The sequence below is a fragment of the Prionailurus bengalensis genome, chromosome B3, assembly GCF_016509475.1.
Source record: "Prionailurus bengalensis isolate Pbe53 chromosome B3, Fcat_Pben_1.1_paternal_pri, whole genome shotgun sequence".
Lineage (NCBI taxonomy): Eukaryota > Metazoa > Chordata > Mammalia > Carnivora > Felidae > Prionailurus > Prionailurus bengalensis.
Window position 1 is genome coordinate 144,693,705 of NC_057355.1, and position 18,199 is coordinate 144,711,903.

An 18,199-nucleotide genomic window follows, 5' to 3' on the forward strand; every position below is an offset into this window, starting at 1 on the left:
CCCAGGCGTGGACATGATCAGCAAGATGCTGAAGATGCAGATGCTGGAGGACGAGGATGACCTGGCCTACGCCGAGACGGAGAAGAAGGCCAGGACGGACTCCACGTCCGACGGCCGGCCCGCCTGGATGAGGACCCTGCACACCACCGCGTCCAACTGGCTGCACCTCATCCCCCAGACGCTGAGCCACCTCAAGCGGACGGTGGAGAACATCAAGGTGCCGGCAGTGGGCGGGGCTGCCCCTTGGCGGCTGTGGCCCCGGAGGGCTGGACGGACGGAGCTCAGTGTAGTCCCAGCGGGCCCCCGGGCCCAGGTTCGGGTGAGAGGGGGCGACCCTGTGAAGCTGGCCAGAAGCGCTCTACGAGGTAGTCCGTCCGGGTACGCTAGGCCAGTGGTTCCAGGGCCCAGCCCGTGGCAGGCTTCCGACCAGCTTCGCCCGAGGCCCGGGCCCAGGGCGAGCTCCGGCGAAGCCGTGAGCTCCCGGGCTCCCCGCGGGGGACCTGGTGTGGACGGGCCTGCCTCCCACGGGAGAGGGGGCCTCTCCCTGACTCTCCCCTTCACCCTGGCCTTCCCGTGTCTTTGAACAATTTTAGGACCCTTTGTTCAGGTTCTTTGAGAGAGAAGTGAAGATGGGGGCTAAACTACTTCAGGATGTTCGCCAGGACCTTGCGGACGTCGTCCAAGTGTGTGAAGGGAAGAAGAAGCAGACCAACTACCTGCGCACGCTCATAAACGAGCTGGTCAAAGGTACTGGCCCTCCCGGGCGTGCCCTGGGGCCCGGCCCCCCACGTCCACCTCACGGGGCGCCGAGCAGGGCGCACCGGGGCCAGGTGGCTGCTGCCCTCCGGCGTCGGCAGGTCCTGCCCGGCCTCGCACACGTTGCCATCTGCACAGACCTCCCTGTGAGGGCAGCTGGGGGTCAGGCTTCGAAGGGCCCAAGAATTTGTTTTTCCTACTTGCTGGGCCCTGAACGTTCCCTCAGATCTTTACCGTCTTTAGGAGGGTGGCCACCACAGAGGAAAAGTGGGGACGTGAAGGATACAGGGAGCGAGCACCCAGATGTCTCAAGAGCCTGACCTGCCGGTGACGCCCAGCCCCTTCCGTGATGGGGGTTAGCAGCTGCGGTGTCCCTTGGGGCCACTGGGGTCCTCCATGTACACCCCATCAGCCACACTGAACTGAGCAGGGCAGAGGTGGTGCGGGCCCAGCCAGGACAGGAGACGTGGTGTGGGGAGGGGGCGGGCGGAGTGCTCGTGCGCAGGCGCAGCTGGGGAAACAGGCGAGCTCTGGCAGGTCCGAGCACCTGTGCCGGGGATGTGAGAACCGAGCTTGGGTCACCTCGCTCGCAGGGATCTTGCCTCGGAGCTGGTCCCACTACACGGTGCCCGCGGGCATGACCGTCATTCAGTGGGTGGCCGACTTCAGCGAGAGGATCAAACAGCTACAGAACATCTCTCTGGCGGCTGCGTCTGGCGGCGCGAAGGAGCTGAAGGTGGGGAGCGGCTCCTAAGTGGTGCGGGGGAGGGGCAGCCCCGGGGCCGCTCGGGGACAGGCACAGATCCCCTGTGGCTGGTGCTCGCCACTCACGGGGGCCCCTCCTTCCCGCAGAACATCCACGTGTGCCTGGGCGGCCTGTTCGTGCCCGAGGCCTACATCACCGCCACCAGGCAGTACGTGGCCCAGGCCAACAGCTGGTCCTTGGAGGAGCTCTGCCTGGAAGTCAACGTCACCACGTCCCAGAGTGCCACCCTCGATGCCTGCAGCTTTGGGGTCACGGGTGAGTCGGGGTCCAGGTTGGGTGCCGGTGTGGCTCCCAGTCCGTGTCTGAGGTCGCGGGAGGCAGCACGCCAGGGCCGGGCGCGGTGTCACAGATTCCGGCAGCCTTTCCCACGGGTGACAGGGCCTGACTTCTCCCCGCAGGGTTGAAGCTCCAGGGGGCCACGTGCAATAACAACAAGCTGTCGCTGTCCCACGCCATCTCCACGGTCCTCCCTCTGACGCAGCTGCGCTGGCTCAAGCAGACCAACGCAGAGAGAAAGGCTAACGTAGTAAGTGGCCCCTTCCTGTCCCTGGGGTTGGCAGGGGCCGTGCGCACAGCCGCGAGTGATCAGGTGCAGCCATCACCCCCCTTCCCCCGGGGCCAGCTCGTCACTAGGACCCCAGGGCCACGCGGAGGCAAGCCGCCCCATCACCAGGGCCACTGTCCACCATGCCCGCGGTGTCCTGCCTCTCCCGAAGCCGGCAGTAAGGCCCTGCCCTCTCCCCCAGGTGACCCTGCCCGTCTACCTGAACTTCACCCGTGCGGACCTCATCTTCACGGTCGATTTTGAGATCGCCACCAAGGAGGATCCACGTAGCTTCTACGAGCGTGGCGTCGCCGTCCTCTGCACGGAGTGAAACCCGACTCCCGGTCCCTTTTCTGTAGTAACTATTTAACGTTTCTTCGTCATTAAACCGTTCGGAAGGAGTGGACTTGTCACAGGAAAGTCGTTGGTTCGAGGTTGGAGGAAGCGGACTGGAGGCTGAGGGACGGGACGGTGGGAAGAGGAAGGACTCGGCTGTGTGCCTGGGAGGCTCCGTAGCCTGGTTTGCTCGGGAATAAAACACTAAGCACGATCCAGCTCTCGCCTCTTCTGTCCCCCTCTCCTCCCGGCGTGGAAAGTGGGGGCCCGTTGCAGACACCAGGACAACTCCCCGTGCCTAGAGCAGTTCTGGCCGTCCTGACTTAGCACCCTGCAGGCTTGGGCCTGCTCACAACCCCTCGGGTGGTTTCTGTGTCACGTGAGGGTCCCGACGCCCCCAGGCAGCCTCCACCCATCCCGTGTCTACCCCCCCACACCCCAGGGAAGCAGCTGGTTCCCACGAACTGCTCACTGTTCACACCGGACGTGATGCGTGTGGGCTCCTTGTGAAACTGGGTTGAGTGCCTTATGGCAGCTCCTAGGGTTGATCAGCGACCAGCTGAGCCTGAGCACAGGCCCCCCCCCCCCACCACAAAAGTCTATTCTTGCTGCTGGTCCCCCCCGTGAGCAGGGCTCAACCACCAGCCGGGTGAGGAGCCGGGTCTGAGTGGGTGCCTAGGCACCTGCCCCTGACGCCGACCCGACCTCTTCTGGGCAACTGCCAGGCTCCAAACATCCCCAGGGCTTGGCAACCAGTCTCCTCCCCACCCGGTTCTGGAATGGTCTATCAGGGATCCTGGGAAAGCCACCTTGCAGTCCAAAGTTCTACTTGATTGAAAATTGAGGTCCGTTTTAAAGGTTCTTCTCTGAACCGATAAATAAGGTTTTTTAGTTTTTCTGCAGCGGTATTCCCGAACAGGGCTATAGGCTGGGACCAGGCCCAAGGACGGATGAGGGGAGCCCACAGAAAGGCCGCCATGGGCATCTGTCCTGCCTACCTCCTCTGCCCACCCAGCACACACAGGTGAGGGTCCCAAGCACGAGAGCAGCCGTGCCCTCCCGGCACAGAGCAAGTTCCTGAACAGGGAGGACCGGACGCCAGTCCAGAGGCCCTGAGCGGGAGCCGCTGCGCCTACTGGACGCCTGCCTGCTGCCCCCGAAAGCCCAGTGTGACCGTCCCGGGCCCCAGGGCCTCTGAGCCTCGCCCCACTGCAAGCCCGGCCTGTGGGGGCCTCGGGGGGGGGGGGGGTGGACCCCGCCTCTGGGACCACCCACTCACCGTCCAGTCGGGAGGGTCGGACCGAAGAGTGGCCACGGCACCACTCATCCTTAGCGAGCAGCGCTGGCACACAGGCCAGAGGGCCCCGGAGCCGGGACAGCGGCGCGCCTGTGCCCGGGCCGGCCCCCCGTTACCCACCTCGCACCCCGGCGCCCCGCCCACCCGCAGGAACGGGCGCTCTTCTCCTCGGGCTTCCCTTTATTGGCACTTGGGAACAGCACGGTCCTGGGGGTCCCGGGGCGTGTGGGCAGCGGCCAGCCGGCACTGGCGCCAGGCTTGTGCTCAGCTCATGCCTGCTGGGGAATAAAAGGCTCAGTGAGCAAACGCCCAGAAGCTGGGAAAGGGGAAGAGAGCCACTGCCACCCCATTGTTTTCAAATGGCACGTCAAGAAGGGGGCGCCTGAGTGGCTCAGTCGGTTAAGCGTCCGACGTTGGCTCAGGTCATGATCTCGAAGTTCGTGGGTTCGAGCCCCACGTCGGGCTCTGTGCCGACAGCTCAGAGTCCGGACCCTGCTCCAGATTCTGTCTCCTCTCTCTGCCCCGGTCTCTCAAAAATAAACATTTATAAATTAAATTTTAAAAAGCACATCAAGACCATGACGCTGTCAACAGCCAAAACCAACTGCTCAGAAAACCCTCTGTGAACACAGTGACAGAGGAACGGAAACGGGGACACGAGGCAGCTGGTCAAGGTGCCGGGTGGGCAGTTCACACCAGAATCCACCAGTGTGTTATCCTAAATATTCTTACCTTGTTGTGTCAGCAACCCCCAGAGCCCCTCCTCTGTCCACCCCATCCCCCACTCCCCCACCCCCCTCAGCAGATGCGCCAGCAGGGAGAACAACGGGTACCACGAATTCGGGTTTTTTAAAAAAATTGTTCCACCAATGCATCAATATTTAGTAAAAGTCAAGAAATGCTCGGACTCGGGAAGTGGGTTCCACGAGGGTCACACAGGACCTTTCCTCCACCGGAAACCCGTTTGTAAGCAAACAGGTGGGCACCCAGGTGTTCATTGTTTAAGACACACAAAGGGCAAGTGTTCCATTGATACAAGTCCGTCAGCGTTGGCTTTGGCCAACGGGCACCTCCTTCCCGAGCCGACTCCGCTCACCTCGGTCTAGGCCACATACTGCTTCTTCCTCTTCCTTTTCTCGGGCTCTGCCAGTAAGAGTTCCAGTTTCCTCTTGAAGAGGATGAGCTTGGGCCCCTTGTCCTTCTCACTCCCAAGTCTGGGAGGCGGCCGGGACCCTCTGGTCCTGTCCTGCGTGTGTCTGCCGGGCTCAGAGGGCTCCGCGGCGGGGAGGAGGGGACCGGCTGCCCTGGGCCACCCCTCCTCCGTCATTCTCCGGTCCTCTGGGGCTCCGGACGGCCCGGCTGGCCACCCTGGCGCCTCGGGGCCGCTGGCCTCGACAGGCCACATGTCCACGTCGTCGGCCTCCGGGGACGCAGGGCCCCAGCTGGCAGCTTTGAGGAGGCGGTCTGGGATTTTTGAGGCGAGAGGATCTTCTACGCGGACCTCTCCTGGACTCCTGGACGTCGGTGCGTGTGAAGGCACAATACAGGTCACGTCGCCCGGACAACAGGTGCTGAGACTGTAGACAGAATGGCTGGGGGGATCTTCCGAAGACTGGCCGTCGTAAGGATCTAAAAACTGACGACATCATTTATTTCTGAGCCAATTAGCAATTTCTACCAGGGTAAAGCACCACACACTTGTCACGCGCAGAAGTTCCTCTTTCCATCACTGACGGTGGCAAATTTTGCATATCTGCCTTGCAATTGTTAAAAATGCATTAGACGGGCACCCGGGTGGCTCCATCAGTTAAGCGTCCGACTCGATTTTGGCCCAAGTCATGATCTCACAGTTTGTGAGTTCGAGCACCGCGTCGGGCTCTGCGCTGAGGGACTTTGTCTCTCCCTCTCTCTGCCCCTTCCCTACTCGATCTCTCTCTCAGAATAAATAAACTTAAAAAAAAATAAATAATAGGGGCACCTGGGTGGCTCAGCCGGGTAAGCATCTGACTTTGGCTCAGATCACGATCTCTCGGTTCACAGGTTTGAGCCCTGCCTTGGGGTCTGTGCTGACAGCACGAGGCCGCTTGGAATCCTCTGTCCCCCTCTCTCCCTGCCCCTCCCCAGCTGGCACTCACTCTCAAAAATAAACATTAAAAAAATAAAAAATTGGGGCGCCTGGGTGGCTCAGTCAGTTAAGCATCTGACTTCAGCTCAGGTCATGATCTCACAGTTCGTGGGTTCAAGCCCCGTGTCAGGCTCTGTGCTGACAGCTCAGAGCCTGGCACCTGCTTCAGATTCTGTGTCCCTCTCTCTTTGCCCCTCCCCTGCTCGCTCGCTTTCTCTGAAAAATAAACATTAAAAAAATTTTTTTTAATTAAAAATAAAAAATGCATTAGACAGATACCCCATAGCATCCAAAAGGCCTGAGGGTCCACCATCACTGGGGGCCCAATCTGAGCCCCATAACTGAAAGCCCTTATCCCAGTGCCGTGCACAGGCTGGTCCACACCACCAGGGGCCCGGGAGGGCGCTGTCTGAGCTCACTTCCTCCCAGAGTCGTTTTCCTGGCCTGCCTGCCTCAGGCTCCCTGACCAAGGGGTGCAGACACGTGCCCCTCACCAGCCACCACCCCCACACGAAGGGCTGTCCAAGGCGGCCCAAAGGGGCTGAGATGAGCATTTAAGTCCAGTGGTCACGGTTTTCAAAGGTGCCCGCGCTCTGTCCTCAAAGGCCACGTGTGCAGGTCAGCAGCTGGCCGCCTCTTTGTGACCGCTGGCTCAGGGGGCCTTGTAACTCTCTGGATCCCTTATCACACGGCTCCACTGCGTGTACCCAACCTCGTACCCGAATTCCTTGACCCGAATTTCCTATTTCTGACCTGACCTCGTACCCGAATTTCCTATTCCTTACTCTAGCTTTTTACCCTCCTGCCGAAGCGGCTCTGGCAGCAAGGGTCTCCAGGAAAGTCTAAGGCCCCGCGACTGACCATCGTCACTTCCCCCGCTGACAGTGGGGAGCTGCACCCCTGGTAACTCCCAGCGCTGCGCTGACCCCCCCCCCCCCCAGCTCCGCCAGGGCCCCGTGAGGACCGGTGAGGTGTTCCCCTCTCACTGACCACGGACGGGGCTTCAATCACACCCTGAGAAAAGGCCCCGGGGCTGAGCCAATGCAGGGACCCCCATGGGGTCATCTCACCTGGGTGGTGAAAACCTCCCGAGAAAGCTCATTTCTTCTGTGGACAGTCAACGCTGTTACGGAGTCCCCAAAACAGGGAATAAAATAGCTAACAGCATAGTCTGTAGGCAACGGTAATCATTTCAGATTCAGAGACCGCTCAGAATTGTTGGAGTTCACAAAGCCAGCATCGTGGGACCCCCCACGATGGCCTCAAGGCCCAGGCCCGAGGGGGTACCCGTGTGGGGGAGGCTAACGGTCTCGGCCTGCAAATCAGCCAACAGCATCCATACTTACAAACCAAGGGATGCCGGGATAGGACGTTTATCCCCTGGCTAGAATGGTTTGGGTCAGAACGGCAGGACAGCATGACCTGGTGCCTCAAAGCACCATGAGACCAAATATTCACCATCCCCGAACTGATTATGGAGATTGATTTTAATTTCGATTGAATTTAATCTACCCCAGCCGGTAGAATGTGCCACTCTTGATCTCCAGGATGTGAGTTCGAACCCCACGCCGGGGGTAGAGATTAATTAATTTTGAGATTGCAATTACTCAAACTTATGGCCTTGTCAATCTTCCAAGGGAAACTACTTTGAGTCTTTTTCTTACTTAAATGTTTTGGGGGGGGGGCGGGGGTGGAGAAAAAAAAGGAAACATCCATTTAAATATCAAAGTGAAGCTCCTCCTCACATATAGTAACTCCATTCTTAACCACAAAAGGGCACACACAGCAGGTCCCAAACCACTCTCCTTGCAAAGTCCTCCTTGAAGGGTCGGCCCGTGGCTGGTTCTGGGGACTTGGATTTGGGGAGGGCTCCACCGTCCTCTAAGTGAGGGGACTGGCTGCTGGCCCATTCTATCACCTACCTCTCTCCAGATACCTTCAATTAACTCCATGTGATTCTTTTTGTGATTGGCCTGGGGAAATTTAAAGAAACAAAGACAGGCGGTGCTGAACAATCCTTTCGATGAAGGCAGGCGGACAGCAGCTCAGCGTTCAAGAGCAAGGGGCAGAGAGAACCCACGCCCGCGGGTCCCGCCACACCGGACACTCGGCGGATGGCGGCCCTCGGGGGCGGACAAGAAGGACTTCCCTGGTCTGAGGGACTAAAATGCAAACGTGGGCCGCCATGAATAGGAAGAGTAGAACCAGGAATGTGGCAAGAGGGCGAATTCAGCAGCTGGATTTAACCAGGGAGAGAGAACCCTGGAACTTATTCTAAACCCAAAGCCAGAAGATCATGGAAGATACTAGACCATCCATCCTAACCCCTTCCTTTACAGATGAGGCCCAGACAACAGCCAGGCCTTGCTTGCTCAGGGTCCCTCGAAGAACCCGGGGCTGGCACCAGATATTCTAGAACCCTCCTTGCTAATCCCAGGCTGCTGGGAGAAAGCAGCTCTTGCTTTTTCTCATCGACAGACTCCCAAAGGACAGGAGATTGAACACCCCTGCTTTTGAGAAGAGAAGCCCCGTAAAGATGTTACCAAGAACCGCTGAGAATACCATTTCCACAGAGAGTGCGGGCCCAGAGCAAGGGTTCCTGGTCTGGGGCACACGGGGTCTCCCGCCCTCCCCGCCCTGCCCCCATGTCCACTAGCAGGGGAGGGGGCGTCGAACAGGGGAGCACCTTGAAGCGATGGGGTGTGTTCCTCCACCTCTTCCGGAAGCCGGCCCTGGTGCTAGCAAACGCTGCCCTGATGCAGGCGGGCCGGCCGGACCTCAGACCAGCCATGGCCGGGGCCTGGGCTTTTCACTTCGCTACAAAACATCAAGTTCACAGGGACAAAGCACAGGTCACTGGTTGCCAGGGGCGGGTGAGGGCTTGGCCACAAAAGGGCAGGAGGGAACCTTCCGGAGCTGTGGGACTGTGTGCCTCGGCTGTGATGGCGGTCACTCTGTAGGACGCATTTGTCAGAGCCAGAGCTGCGTCCCAACGGGGCTGGGTTGCACCGTGGGTGCTACCTCCCCAAGACAGATCTAGAGTTTTGCGAAAGCGTTTTAGGGAACCCGCGGGCAGCTGGTGGCGGGGAGTGTAGCCCGTGGGCTTCGCCTCTGTGAGGGGAAAGCCCCTTTGCCCCGAGAAGCTCGGTCTTAACAAGCTCATTGGAAATGTCACACATTCAGTATGGAAACCAATTTGACAAATTTCATATTTAAAAAAAAAGAAACAAAAAAAGAATATCTTATTTTACGAGGAAAATATATTCTTTAATTGAGGCTTTCATTTTTATTACGCTAACTACTATCAACAATTTCAATTTCTTTTGAAATAAAGCACAGATAAATCTAGGGGCAAAAAAAAAAAGGGAATGTCACACATTCATTGACACTGAAAGTTCTAGACTGTTGGGGGGGCACCCACTCAGCTCAAATGTCCTCCTCCCCCTTTAACAGGTGAAGAACGTGAGCCCGGGATGGGGACTGACCCACCTGAGTCAGAGAGCTTTTCCCAAGTGTGAGGTTGTTAAAAAAACAACTTTTTCAAAAAACAACAGGCACCCAAAGAAGAGCGAGAACAGCAAAAAACAAAACAACTTACCTAGAGCACGAGGGGCTGCAAACCTACCTCCGCGGAGTCTCATGTCCCTGGCTTTCAAGAGTCCTCGCGGGAAGGCACCTCCAGGCCCTGAGGGGAAGCGCCACAGTCACCACACGCACGCCTACCTCCAGCTTCCCAAAGTGGGCTCCGTGGCACACCAGTTCCGGGCCAAGGTCAGAGGAACAGGAAAGGATAAAAACAGACCCTAAAGCACAAGGCACATTAGCATCTTCAAGGCTAGAACGGTTCCCAGCAAAAATCAATTTCTTTAAGGGGCGTCTGGGTGGCTCCGTCGGTTGAGCGTCCGACTTCAGCTCGGGTCATGGTCTCGCAGTTGGTGAGTTCGAGCCTCGGGTTGGGCTCTGTGCTAACAAACAGCTCGGAGCCTGGAGCCTGCTTCAGATTCTGTCTCTCTCTCTCTCTCTCTCTCTCTCTCTCTCTCCCCGCCTCCCCTGCTCATGCTCTGCCTCTCTTTGTCTCTCAAAAATAAATGTTAATAAATATTTTTAAAAAATCAATTTCTTTAAGTATTAACTGAAGTCCATCTGTACTTCCTTCAGATGTCATTAGCTTTCACCTCGCCTCCTCTTTCTGCCCCCGGGTCCCACCCAGGACACTACATTCCATCCAGTGGCCACTCAGTGGCCACATCCTCTTAGGCCCCTCTCGGCTGTGACAGCGCCTCAGGCTCTCCTCGCTTTTGATGACCTGGACGGTTCTGAGGACCGTCTCGTAAGATGTCCCCCCACGGGGATTCGGCTGACGTTTTTCTTCCGAAATCACTAGGACTGTGGATTTGGGGAGGCCGCCCCCAGAGGGGCAGTGCCCTCATCGCACGGGTGTCACCATGAAGTTTTACAGGGACCTCGCCGTGGCCACCTGGCTGGCACGGCACCTGTCGGGTTTCTCCCTCCCGGCCCTCCTGGGACACGGTCACGCCGGCCACCACACTCAACGACTGGAGATTCATGCCCCCGCGCAGACAGGGAGCGTCTACGGAGCTCCCTCCGCGTGGGAGATTTTTCTACCTGCTTGTTGATTTACTCAATTACACTTGGGTTATAATAAATACGACAAGAGTATGTGACTCTTGATCTTGGGGTTGTGAGTTCTGGCCCCACGTTCAGCGTAGAGATTACCGAAAAAACTAAAACATTTAAAAAGAATAACTACATACATGCTACGCGATTTAGTCCGTTTTGGCCGGAACTCGTTCCGTTGACTCCTGTGTCCCTGTGACATGTCCAAAGCAACTTAACTTTGAACTCCGAAGGAACGCGTCCTGTTTCTCAGTGCTCTCTCCAGGCCAAGTGCAGACAAAAGTACCAAGAAAGTGAAATTATAACAAGTAGAGGAACCAGACCCCTCTTTCCTCCTCGCTTTCTCTGACGGAGGTACAGGCCAGGGTCAATGCCAACCCCATGTTTTCTAGACCAGCTGGTTGGCACCGTGTTAAAGGGCTTCTTACGTACTTTTTAACAAAAAGGTATTTCATGCGTGTGGTTAAAAAAAAAAAAAAAACACCATTAAACATCATACAATAAATACACGAGGTCCCCCAGATGCTGACTGTGGGCCACCCTGTGCGTCCCCAGGACATGCAGAGTGGATCCACATGCAGGCTTTTTTTTAATGTCTACATGTTTGTTTATTTTGAGAGAGAGAGAGAGAGAGACAGAAAGAAACGTGGGGGAGGGGCAGAGAGAGAAAGGGAGAGAATCTTAAGCAGGTTCCACACTCAGTGGGGAGCCCGATGTGGGTGGGGCTCAATCTCGACCCTGGGATCACGACCCGAGCCGAAATCAAGAGTCAAACGCTCAACTGACTGAGCCACCCAGGCGCCCCCACACGGGCTCCTTTCTACGCACTTGTCCACGTGGCGGGGCAGGACTCTATCTCGTGATCTGTCCACAGGATGTAAGGGCTATGAGGCTCGGCCCTTTACCCCAAGGGCTGCCGCTGCCTGTCCCCCCACAGCTCCCGGGGGTGGGGGAGGCTCATGATTTCAGGGGAGCACGTGAGGCCTAAGGCAGGCTGACGGTGCTGGGCTTGTCCTAAAAAAGGCCTTCCTGCCGAGAAGCTGCGAGAACGTCAGCCCGTCCCCTTGGGCTGCATGTTTGAAAATCTCCTAATGAAGAGTTGAGAAGTCACCACCTCTGCCCTGAGAGCCACCAAATCCCTACCTTCGACCGAGTCCTGGGGGTTAAGCTCTAACCCTCAGTGCCGCTGCCCACCCTGTATCTGCCCAGCTACACGCGCCCACTCACGCGCACACACGAGCACCTGCACCCACGTCCCTGGCCCCAAGGCCCTCCCCCCCCCCACCGCCTCTGGTGACCCTGGTCTCCACCTCCCGGCTCCGTACGCCCGGGCCTTGCCGCCGGGCCTCGCCAGGATCTCTAACAGGTTCTCCCAACTTATTTGTCCAAGGTCAGCCGGCTGACCTTCCCCAAACCTGCCCCACCGCAGCCCTCCAGGCTCGGCACAGGCCGCTCTGCTGATCTTGCTGTTCAAGCTACAGTCTTCCCATCGCCCCGACCCGTTCCCTTCCAAACCCCACGTCCCGTTCATCAGCCAGCTTCCAGATGAGCCCAGAATCCCATTGCTTCTCCCCACTTCCTCGCCCCAGAGCAACGCTGTTAGAGCTTGGCTGGCATCACACAGTATCCCTCCTGCCCCCTGTGGCCTCCCGGTCCCTCCCAGCTCCTCTTGTCCACCCCTCCACGGCTGGCGGTCCCCCCTCACGGGCTGAGCCCCTCACTTCTAACCTGTCTTTCCGCTGAGGCCACCCTCCCACGAGGCCTCGCTAGAGGCCCCCCAGCTCACATCCCAACCTCCCGCTCAAGCCGCCTCTTCTCACGCAGGCGCACAACACCCACCACTGCATTTTTCTCCCTGGTCCCGGTCACTCTAGCAATCTCCGTGCCCTCCTGCTCTCTCTCTGGGATCGGCAGCCCCTTTCAACCGACTCGAACGCCGTCACCTGGACTTTTTGCTTCTCCGTCCACAGCCGTGTCCCCAGAGCCTGGCACAGCACTGACCACGGGGTCGATGCTCAACAGGTATTTCCTGGAGGCCTGTGTGCGTGCACGTCCCACAGGCGCCCTCATCCGCTACGTCCCCGGCCAAGTGCATATTTTTAATATCCGGTGGTCATGGACAATTTTACTTTTTAAAATTTATTTTAATGTTTATCTATTTTTGAGAAACAGAGCACTAGCAGGGGAGGGGCAGAGAGAGAGGGAGACCTAGAATCCGAAGCAGGCTCCAGGCTCCGAGCCGTCAGCACAGAGCCCCACGTGGGGCCTGAACTCAGGAACCGTGAGATCGTGACCTGAGCTGGAGTCGGCCGCTCAACTGACTGAGCCCCCCGGGCGCCCAGCGGTGCATTTTCCTCCAAGAGGTGTCCCTGCTTCTGCGGTCTCCAGTGTAGCTACAGTGACACCACCACCAAGACCTGCCACCCTGCCCCAGGCCAGACAGCAGCTCCCATTTGCCAGCTGCCAGATGGCTAAGAGTCAACGTGGTAATTTGACATTTGCTACAAATTGAATGCTTGGCCAATTTTCCTAACAAAGCTTTACAATGTTTGCTTTATAAATAGAACGTTTTAGTGTACTAATAAAACACTGGAAAATAAACAGCAAAGGGGTGGCTGGGCGGCTCAGTCGGTTGAGCGGCCGACTTTGGCCGAGGTCATGATCTCGAGGTTTGTGGGTTCGAGCCCCGTATCGGGCTCTGGGCTGACGGCTTGGAGCCTGGAGCCTGCTTCTGATTCTGTGTCTCCCTCTCTCTCTGCCCCTCCCCTGCCTGTGCTCTCTCTCAAAAATAAGCATTTTAAAATTTTTAAATAAAAAAATTTTAATGAATGAATGAATGAATGAAGAGCCATTTTTACATTTTTCTAATCACAAGGTTAAATGCTGGCCAACAAGGCAGGAAGAAGAAAAAAAATGATGGGCCAAGACCTCCCCCAAACAATCCAAAGCCCCAGAGACTAGGGTGACCTCCTCTGGGAGGGGGGGGCAGGAGAGGGGGCGGTCCAGGCCCAGGACTCCTTAACCTTAGCTTCAAGCTCCCTAGGACCTGTCCCCAGCCCCTTGTCACTCCACCCCTGGAGCCACGTCCAGGAAGCGTGGCCCTGGGGGGTCAGGCCCACTCCCTAGCTGAATGAGGCTGGGTCTGAAGGTTCCTGCCTGGAGTCCAGGAGCAGGGGCTACAAAGGCAAAGTGAGGTCCAGACAGCCAGCTCCCGAGGGGGGGCCTAGGGGCAGACACGCCGGTCTGCAGGAAGGAGGAAGAGAACACACGCAAAATGATCTCTCGGCCAAGAGGAGTTCCGCGAGTGTATTCTCAAGATGAAGGAAAAAGGAGGAAAAATTACGGTGAGGCCTCATCCGCCACCATCAAGAGGCACGGTGGGGTCATCAGAATTCGGACCGGGTTTGTTCTAAGTTGGCCACTAAGTTGATCTCAGTACTGAAGTAAATTTTGCTTTTCTGCTTTAAAGGAAAAACACATTTTAAAAGTTGTCTCTTGGGGCGCCAGGGGGCTCAGTCGGTTAAGCGGCCGACTTCGGCTCAGGTCATGATCTCGCCATCTGTGAGTTCGAGCCCCACGTGGGGCTCTGTGCTGACAGCCCAGAGCCTGGAGCCTGTTTCAGATTCTGTGTCTCCCTCTCTCTCTGCCCCTCCGCCGCTCATGCTCTGTCTCAAAAATAAATAAACGTTTGGGGCGCCTGGGTGGCGCAGTCGGTTAAGCGTCCGACTTCAGCCAGGTCACGATCTCGCGGTCCGTGAGTTCGAGCCCCGCGTCGGGCTCTGGGCTGATGGCTCGGAGCCTGGAGCCTGTTTCCGATTCTGTGTCTCCCTCTCTCTCTGCCCCTCCCCCGTTCATGCTCTGTCTCTCTCTGTCCCCAAAATAAATAAACGTTGAAAAAAAAATTAAAAAAAAAATAATAAATAATAAATAAATAAACGTTTAAAAAAATTAAAAATAAATAAATAAATAAATCAAAAATAATAAAAGTTGTCTCTTGGGGCATGTGGGTGGCTCAGTCGGTGAAGCGTCCAACTTTGGCTCAGGTCACAATCTCATTCTTCGTGGTTTCGAGCCCTACGTCGGGCTCTGGGCTAATAGCTTGAGCCTGGAGCCTGCTTGAAATTCTGTGTCTCCCTCTCACTCTGACCTTGCCCTGTTCACGCTCTGTCTCTCTCTCTCTCAAAAATAAACATTTAAAAAATTTTTAAGTTATCTCTTAACAATATTCATTAATATCAACAGTTCTAGTTCAAGAACAGGCACCCTTTCCTTGCAATAAAATTTGTTCTGAAAGAATCCTCAAACTCCACATCCCCAAAAGTGATATTTTTTTAATGTTTATTTATTTTTGAGAGACAGAGAGAGACAGAGCATGAGTAGGGGAGGAGCAGAGAGAGAGGGAGACAGAATCCGAAGCAGGTTCCAGGCTCTGAACTGCCAGCACAGGGCCCGATGTGGGGCTCGAACCCACAAACTGTGAGATCATGACCTGGGCCGAAGTCGGATGCTTAATCAACCTAGCCACCCAGGTGCCCCATCCCCAAAGTGGTTTCTAGGCGGATTGGCTTTATTCGGGTGGAGGTAGGCAGTGGTAACATGGTCTATCATTTCACAGGAAGCTCTGTCTTCATTTTCTACCTGCTTGAAAGAAACTAAGATCTGGTCCAGACTTCAAACATCTGAGCCCCCCTTCCTGGCCCAGGAACCTGGGAGAGCAGGAAGCTGTTGAGGGTTGCTCTTCACAGTATAAACACCACTACCCCCAAAACATACACATACACACACTCTATGTCCCTTTTTTCTACATTTATTTATTTATTGGGGGGGGGGGCAGAGAGAGGGAGAGAAAGAATCCCAGGCAGGCTCCGTGTTGTTAGCAGAGCCCATGAGACCGTGACCTGAGCGAAAACCATGAGCTGGACACTTGACCAACTAAGCCCCTCAGGCGGCCCCCACACTCTACGTCCTTTAGACACATGCCTGTTAGGCGTGGCTTCGTTATCTCCATGCCCAAGTCCCTGGGCCAGGGTCAGTGCTCAGGAAATATTCATTCAAGTGTAATAGTCTCAAGTGAAGTCAGAGGAGTGTCTGGGTGGCTCAGTGGGTTAAGGGTCCGACTTCAACCCAGGTCATGATCGTTGGGGAGTTCGAGCCCCACACTAGGCTCTCTGCTGTCAGCACAGAGCCTGCTTCAGATCCTCTGTCCCCCTCCCCTCTGTCTCTCAAAAATATTTGAAAAAAAAATTTTAATAACAAAAGAAAGTGAAGTCAGAGACTGAAAATTATCCTCCTTAGTCCTACCCTTTAAATGATGGGGTGGGGGGTGGGGGCATGAGGGTCTGTACTTTGGTACACAAATCACAGAGGTATTCTTTTTTTAATGTTTTTTTAAACTTTTTAAAAAAATTTTTTTAATGTTTATTTTTATTTATTTTTGAGACAGAGAGAGACAGAGCATGAATGGGGAAGGGTCAGAGAGAAGGCGACACAGAATCTGAAACAGGCTCCAGGCTCCGAGCTGTCAGCACAGAGCCTGATGCGGGGCTTGAACTCATGGACTGCGAGATCATGACCTGAGCCGAAGTCGGCCGCTTAACTGACTGAACCACCCAGGCGCCCCTTTTTTAACTTTTTTAAATGATTGATTTTTGAGACAGAGAGAGACAGAGCATGAGCAGGGGAGCGGCAGAGAGAGAGGGAGACACAGAATCCAAAGCAGGCTCCAGGCTCCGAGCTGTCAGCACAGAGCCCGATGCGGGGCTCGAACTCATGGACGGTGAGATCCTGACCTGAGCCACAGTCAGACGCTTAACCGACTGAGCGGTTACACTCAGTATTTACTTATTTTTGAGAGAGTGCAAGTGTGGGGCGGGGACAGAGAAAGAGGGGGACAGAGGATCCCAAGCAAGCCCTGCACTGACAGCAGCGAGCCCAATGTAGGGCTTGAACTCACAAAGCGCAATATCAAGACACTCAACCAGCTGAGTCACCCAGGTGCCCCGGGGTTGGTTTTTTTTTTTCCCTTTTCCCCTCCCTCAGTGTTAGATTTTATGATGGACACCTTCCTACCATACTTGATATTACTTTGGCCACTTTTTCGTGCAATTATTCTGAGCTGTAATAAAAAGGAAAGACAGTGGATTTTTTTTTTTTTTCATATTCCTTACGCCAACTGAAAAAAAGGCGAAAACTTATAACTCCAGGGCACCTGGCTGGCTCAGTCCATGAAGCCTGCGACTCTTGCTCTTGGGGTCATGAGTTCAAGCCTCACGTTAAGCACAAAGATGACTTAAAAAAAAAAAAATCACAATTCCCATTCCAGACAATGTTGACCAAGCTTTAAAGGGGGGAGGGGAGGGGGGGACACACACGTTTCAGATGAAGCCAATTCTCACCCTACCTTGTTTATCTGCGAGTCGACCTCTCCAAAGCACCTGGGCTTGTATCAGAATCCATCAGATCACCAAGTTCTACAGCCAAAATAAGAACCGCTATTCAGACTGAAGGAATTCACAGAATTCCTGGTCCTGGAGCACAGGACCTCGGGATTTTATTTCTTATTTTAAATCAGGTTGCCCTCGAGGAAACTACGGGTTAAGATGACATTTTGGAGAAATACTGTGTAGCTTTGCAGACGAACCCCAGGGTAATTCCCCGGTGACCCAGAATTTTCCTGTGGGTTTGCAGGGGGAGGGGAACATGTCCACCAAGCTGTTTCATGCGTGAGGGCAAAGCAGGGTCAGCCCGGGGCCACCCTCCCACCCTGACCCTGACCCTGGGCAGAGATGGCCCAGCGCCCACCGGCCCCCACCCCTCCCCACATTGGAAGAAGGCTGGAGGCACCCCTTCTTAACCCCTCACAGGTAACGCCTGGGGGGAAATGGAGGTTTCCCCCCCCCCCACCTCCGTCCTCACCACACACTAGGCTCTCACTGCCCTGGAGGCCTGACTCCTGGAAGACTGGCTGCCCCTCCATAAGGGGAAAAAGTGGGGGTGGGGGTCTCCAAGGCAAGGACTCCCGACCCAGGCGGTGGGGCACCAACCCCCCAGGGAAGGCTGTCCTCACTCCCACGGAACCCCCCCCCCCCGCCCCGCAGGATCTGGACCCAGCTGCCTCGGCCCCTTCTTGCTGGCGGAAGCCCACCCGCGTCCTACCCGGGCCCACGCGGCTCTAGCGGCCCCCTGCGGGGCCAGCAGCGGCGGGGAGGGCGCACCCGGCCAGGCCCCTGCGCCCCGCACCTGCGCCCCCCCTGCCGGGGCTGGGGCTGGACGGGAAGAGGAGCCCCCGACGTAGCGAGGGCGTGTCGTCCCTCCGGTCGTCGGGGCCACCGGCAATGGGCTCGCCACCCAGGTGGGCCCGGGCGAGGCTCCTTCAGTGCCGCCCAGGTCGGAATTCGAGGGTCGGGCGCGCGGGGCGTGCGGGCGGGCACCGCAGACTCACCTTCTGAACGGCTTGTCCATCTCGTTCCCGGCGTGGTCACCGCCGAGCCCCGAAGGGGCGGGGGGCTGTGGCCGGACCTGTGTGACGTCACAGACATCGCCGCGGCGACGGGGCGAGCGGCCCCTCCCGCCCCGCCCAGACCCCCGCCCCCCGCGCCCCTGCGCCCCGCGCCTCGGAGCCGCCCTCCCGCGCTCCCTTCGCGGCCACGGAAGCCTTCCTGAGGACATCGCTTTGTCGCGAAATCTTGAGCGACTCCCCTGTGCCCCGGGATGACGTCCAAACCTTTTAACGCGCCC

General features: G+C 56.6%; 1 protein-coding gene and 1 long non-coding RNA gene across 5 annotated transcripts in view; one reads left to right on the plus strand and one right to left on the minus strand.

Annotated features, from left to right (window-relative positions):
* Positions 1–2,620, plus strand: part of DYNC1H1 (dynein cytoplasmic 1 heavy chain 1) — a 77,511-nt gene extending 74,891 nt beyond the window's left edge. Inside the window, exons 73-78 of the mRNA XM_043557043.1 lie at positions 6–217; positions 594–747; positions 1,350–1,492; positions 1,609–1,777; positions 1,921–2,048; positions 2,269–2,620. Coding sequence (XP_043412978.1) covers positions 6–217; positions 594–747; positions 1,350–1,492; positions 1,609–1,777; positions 1,921–2,048; positions 2,269–2,397 — 935 coding nt within the window. The 3' untranslated portion in view covers positions 2,398–2,620. The remainder of the gene's footprint in view (positions 1–5; positions 218–593; positions 748–1,349; positions 1,493–1,608; positions 1,778–1,920; positions 2,049–2,268) is intronic.
* Positions 2,621–3,861: 1,241 nt separating this feature from the next.
* Positions 3,862–18,030, minus strand: LOC122469557. Of its 4 annotated transcripts, none has more exons than XR_006293523.1 (7): positions 17,904–18,030; positions 16,863–16,932; positions 9,423–9,509; positions 8,511–8,641; positions 7,747–7,797; positions 4,796–5,335; positions 3,862–3,977 (listed from the first exon to the last, which is right to left on the minus strand). It is a non-coding gene; the product is annotated as an uncharacterized LOC122469557 (long non-coding RNA). The 4 variants fall into 4 exon arrangements; XR_006293520.1 differs by having other exon boundaries at positions 3,862–3,974; positions 9,450–9,509; positions 17,904–18,029; XR_006293521.1 differs by having other exon boundaries at positions 3,862–3,974; positions 17,904–18,029.
* Positions 18,031–18,199: the final 169 nt, after the last annotated feature.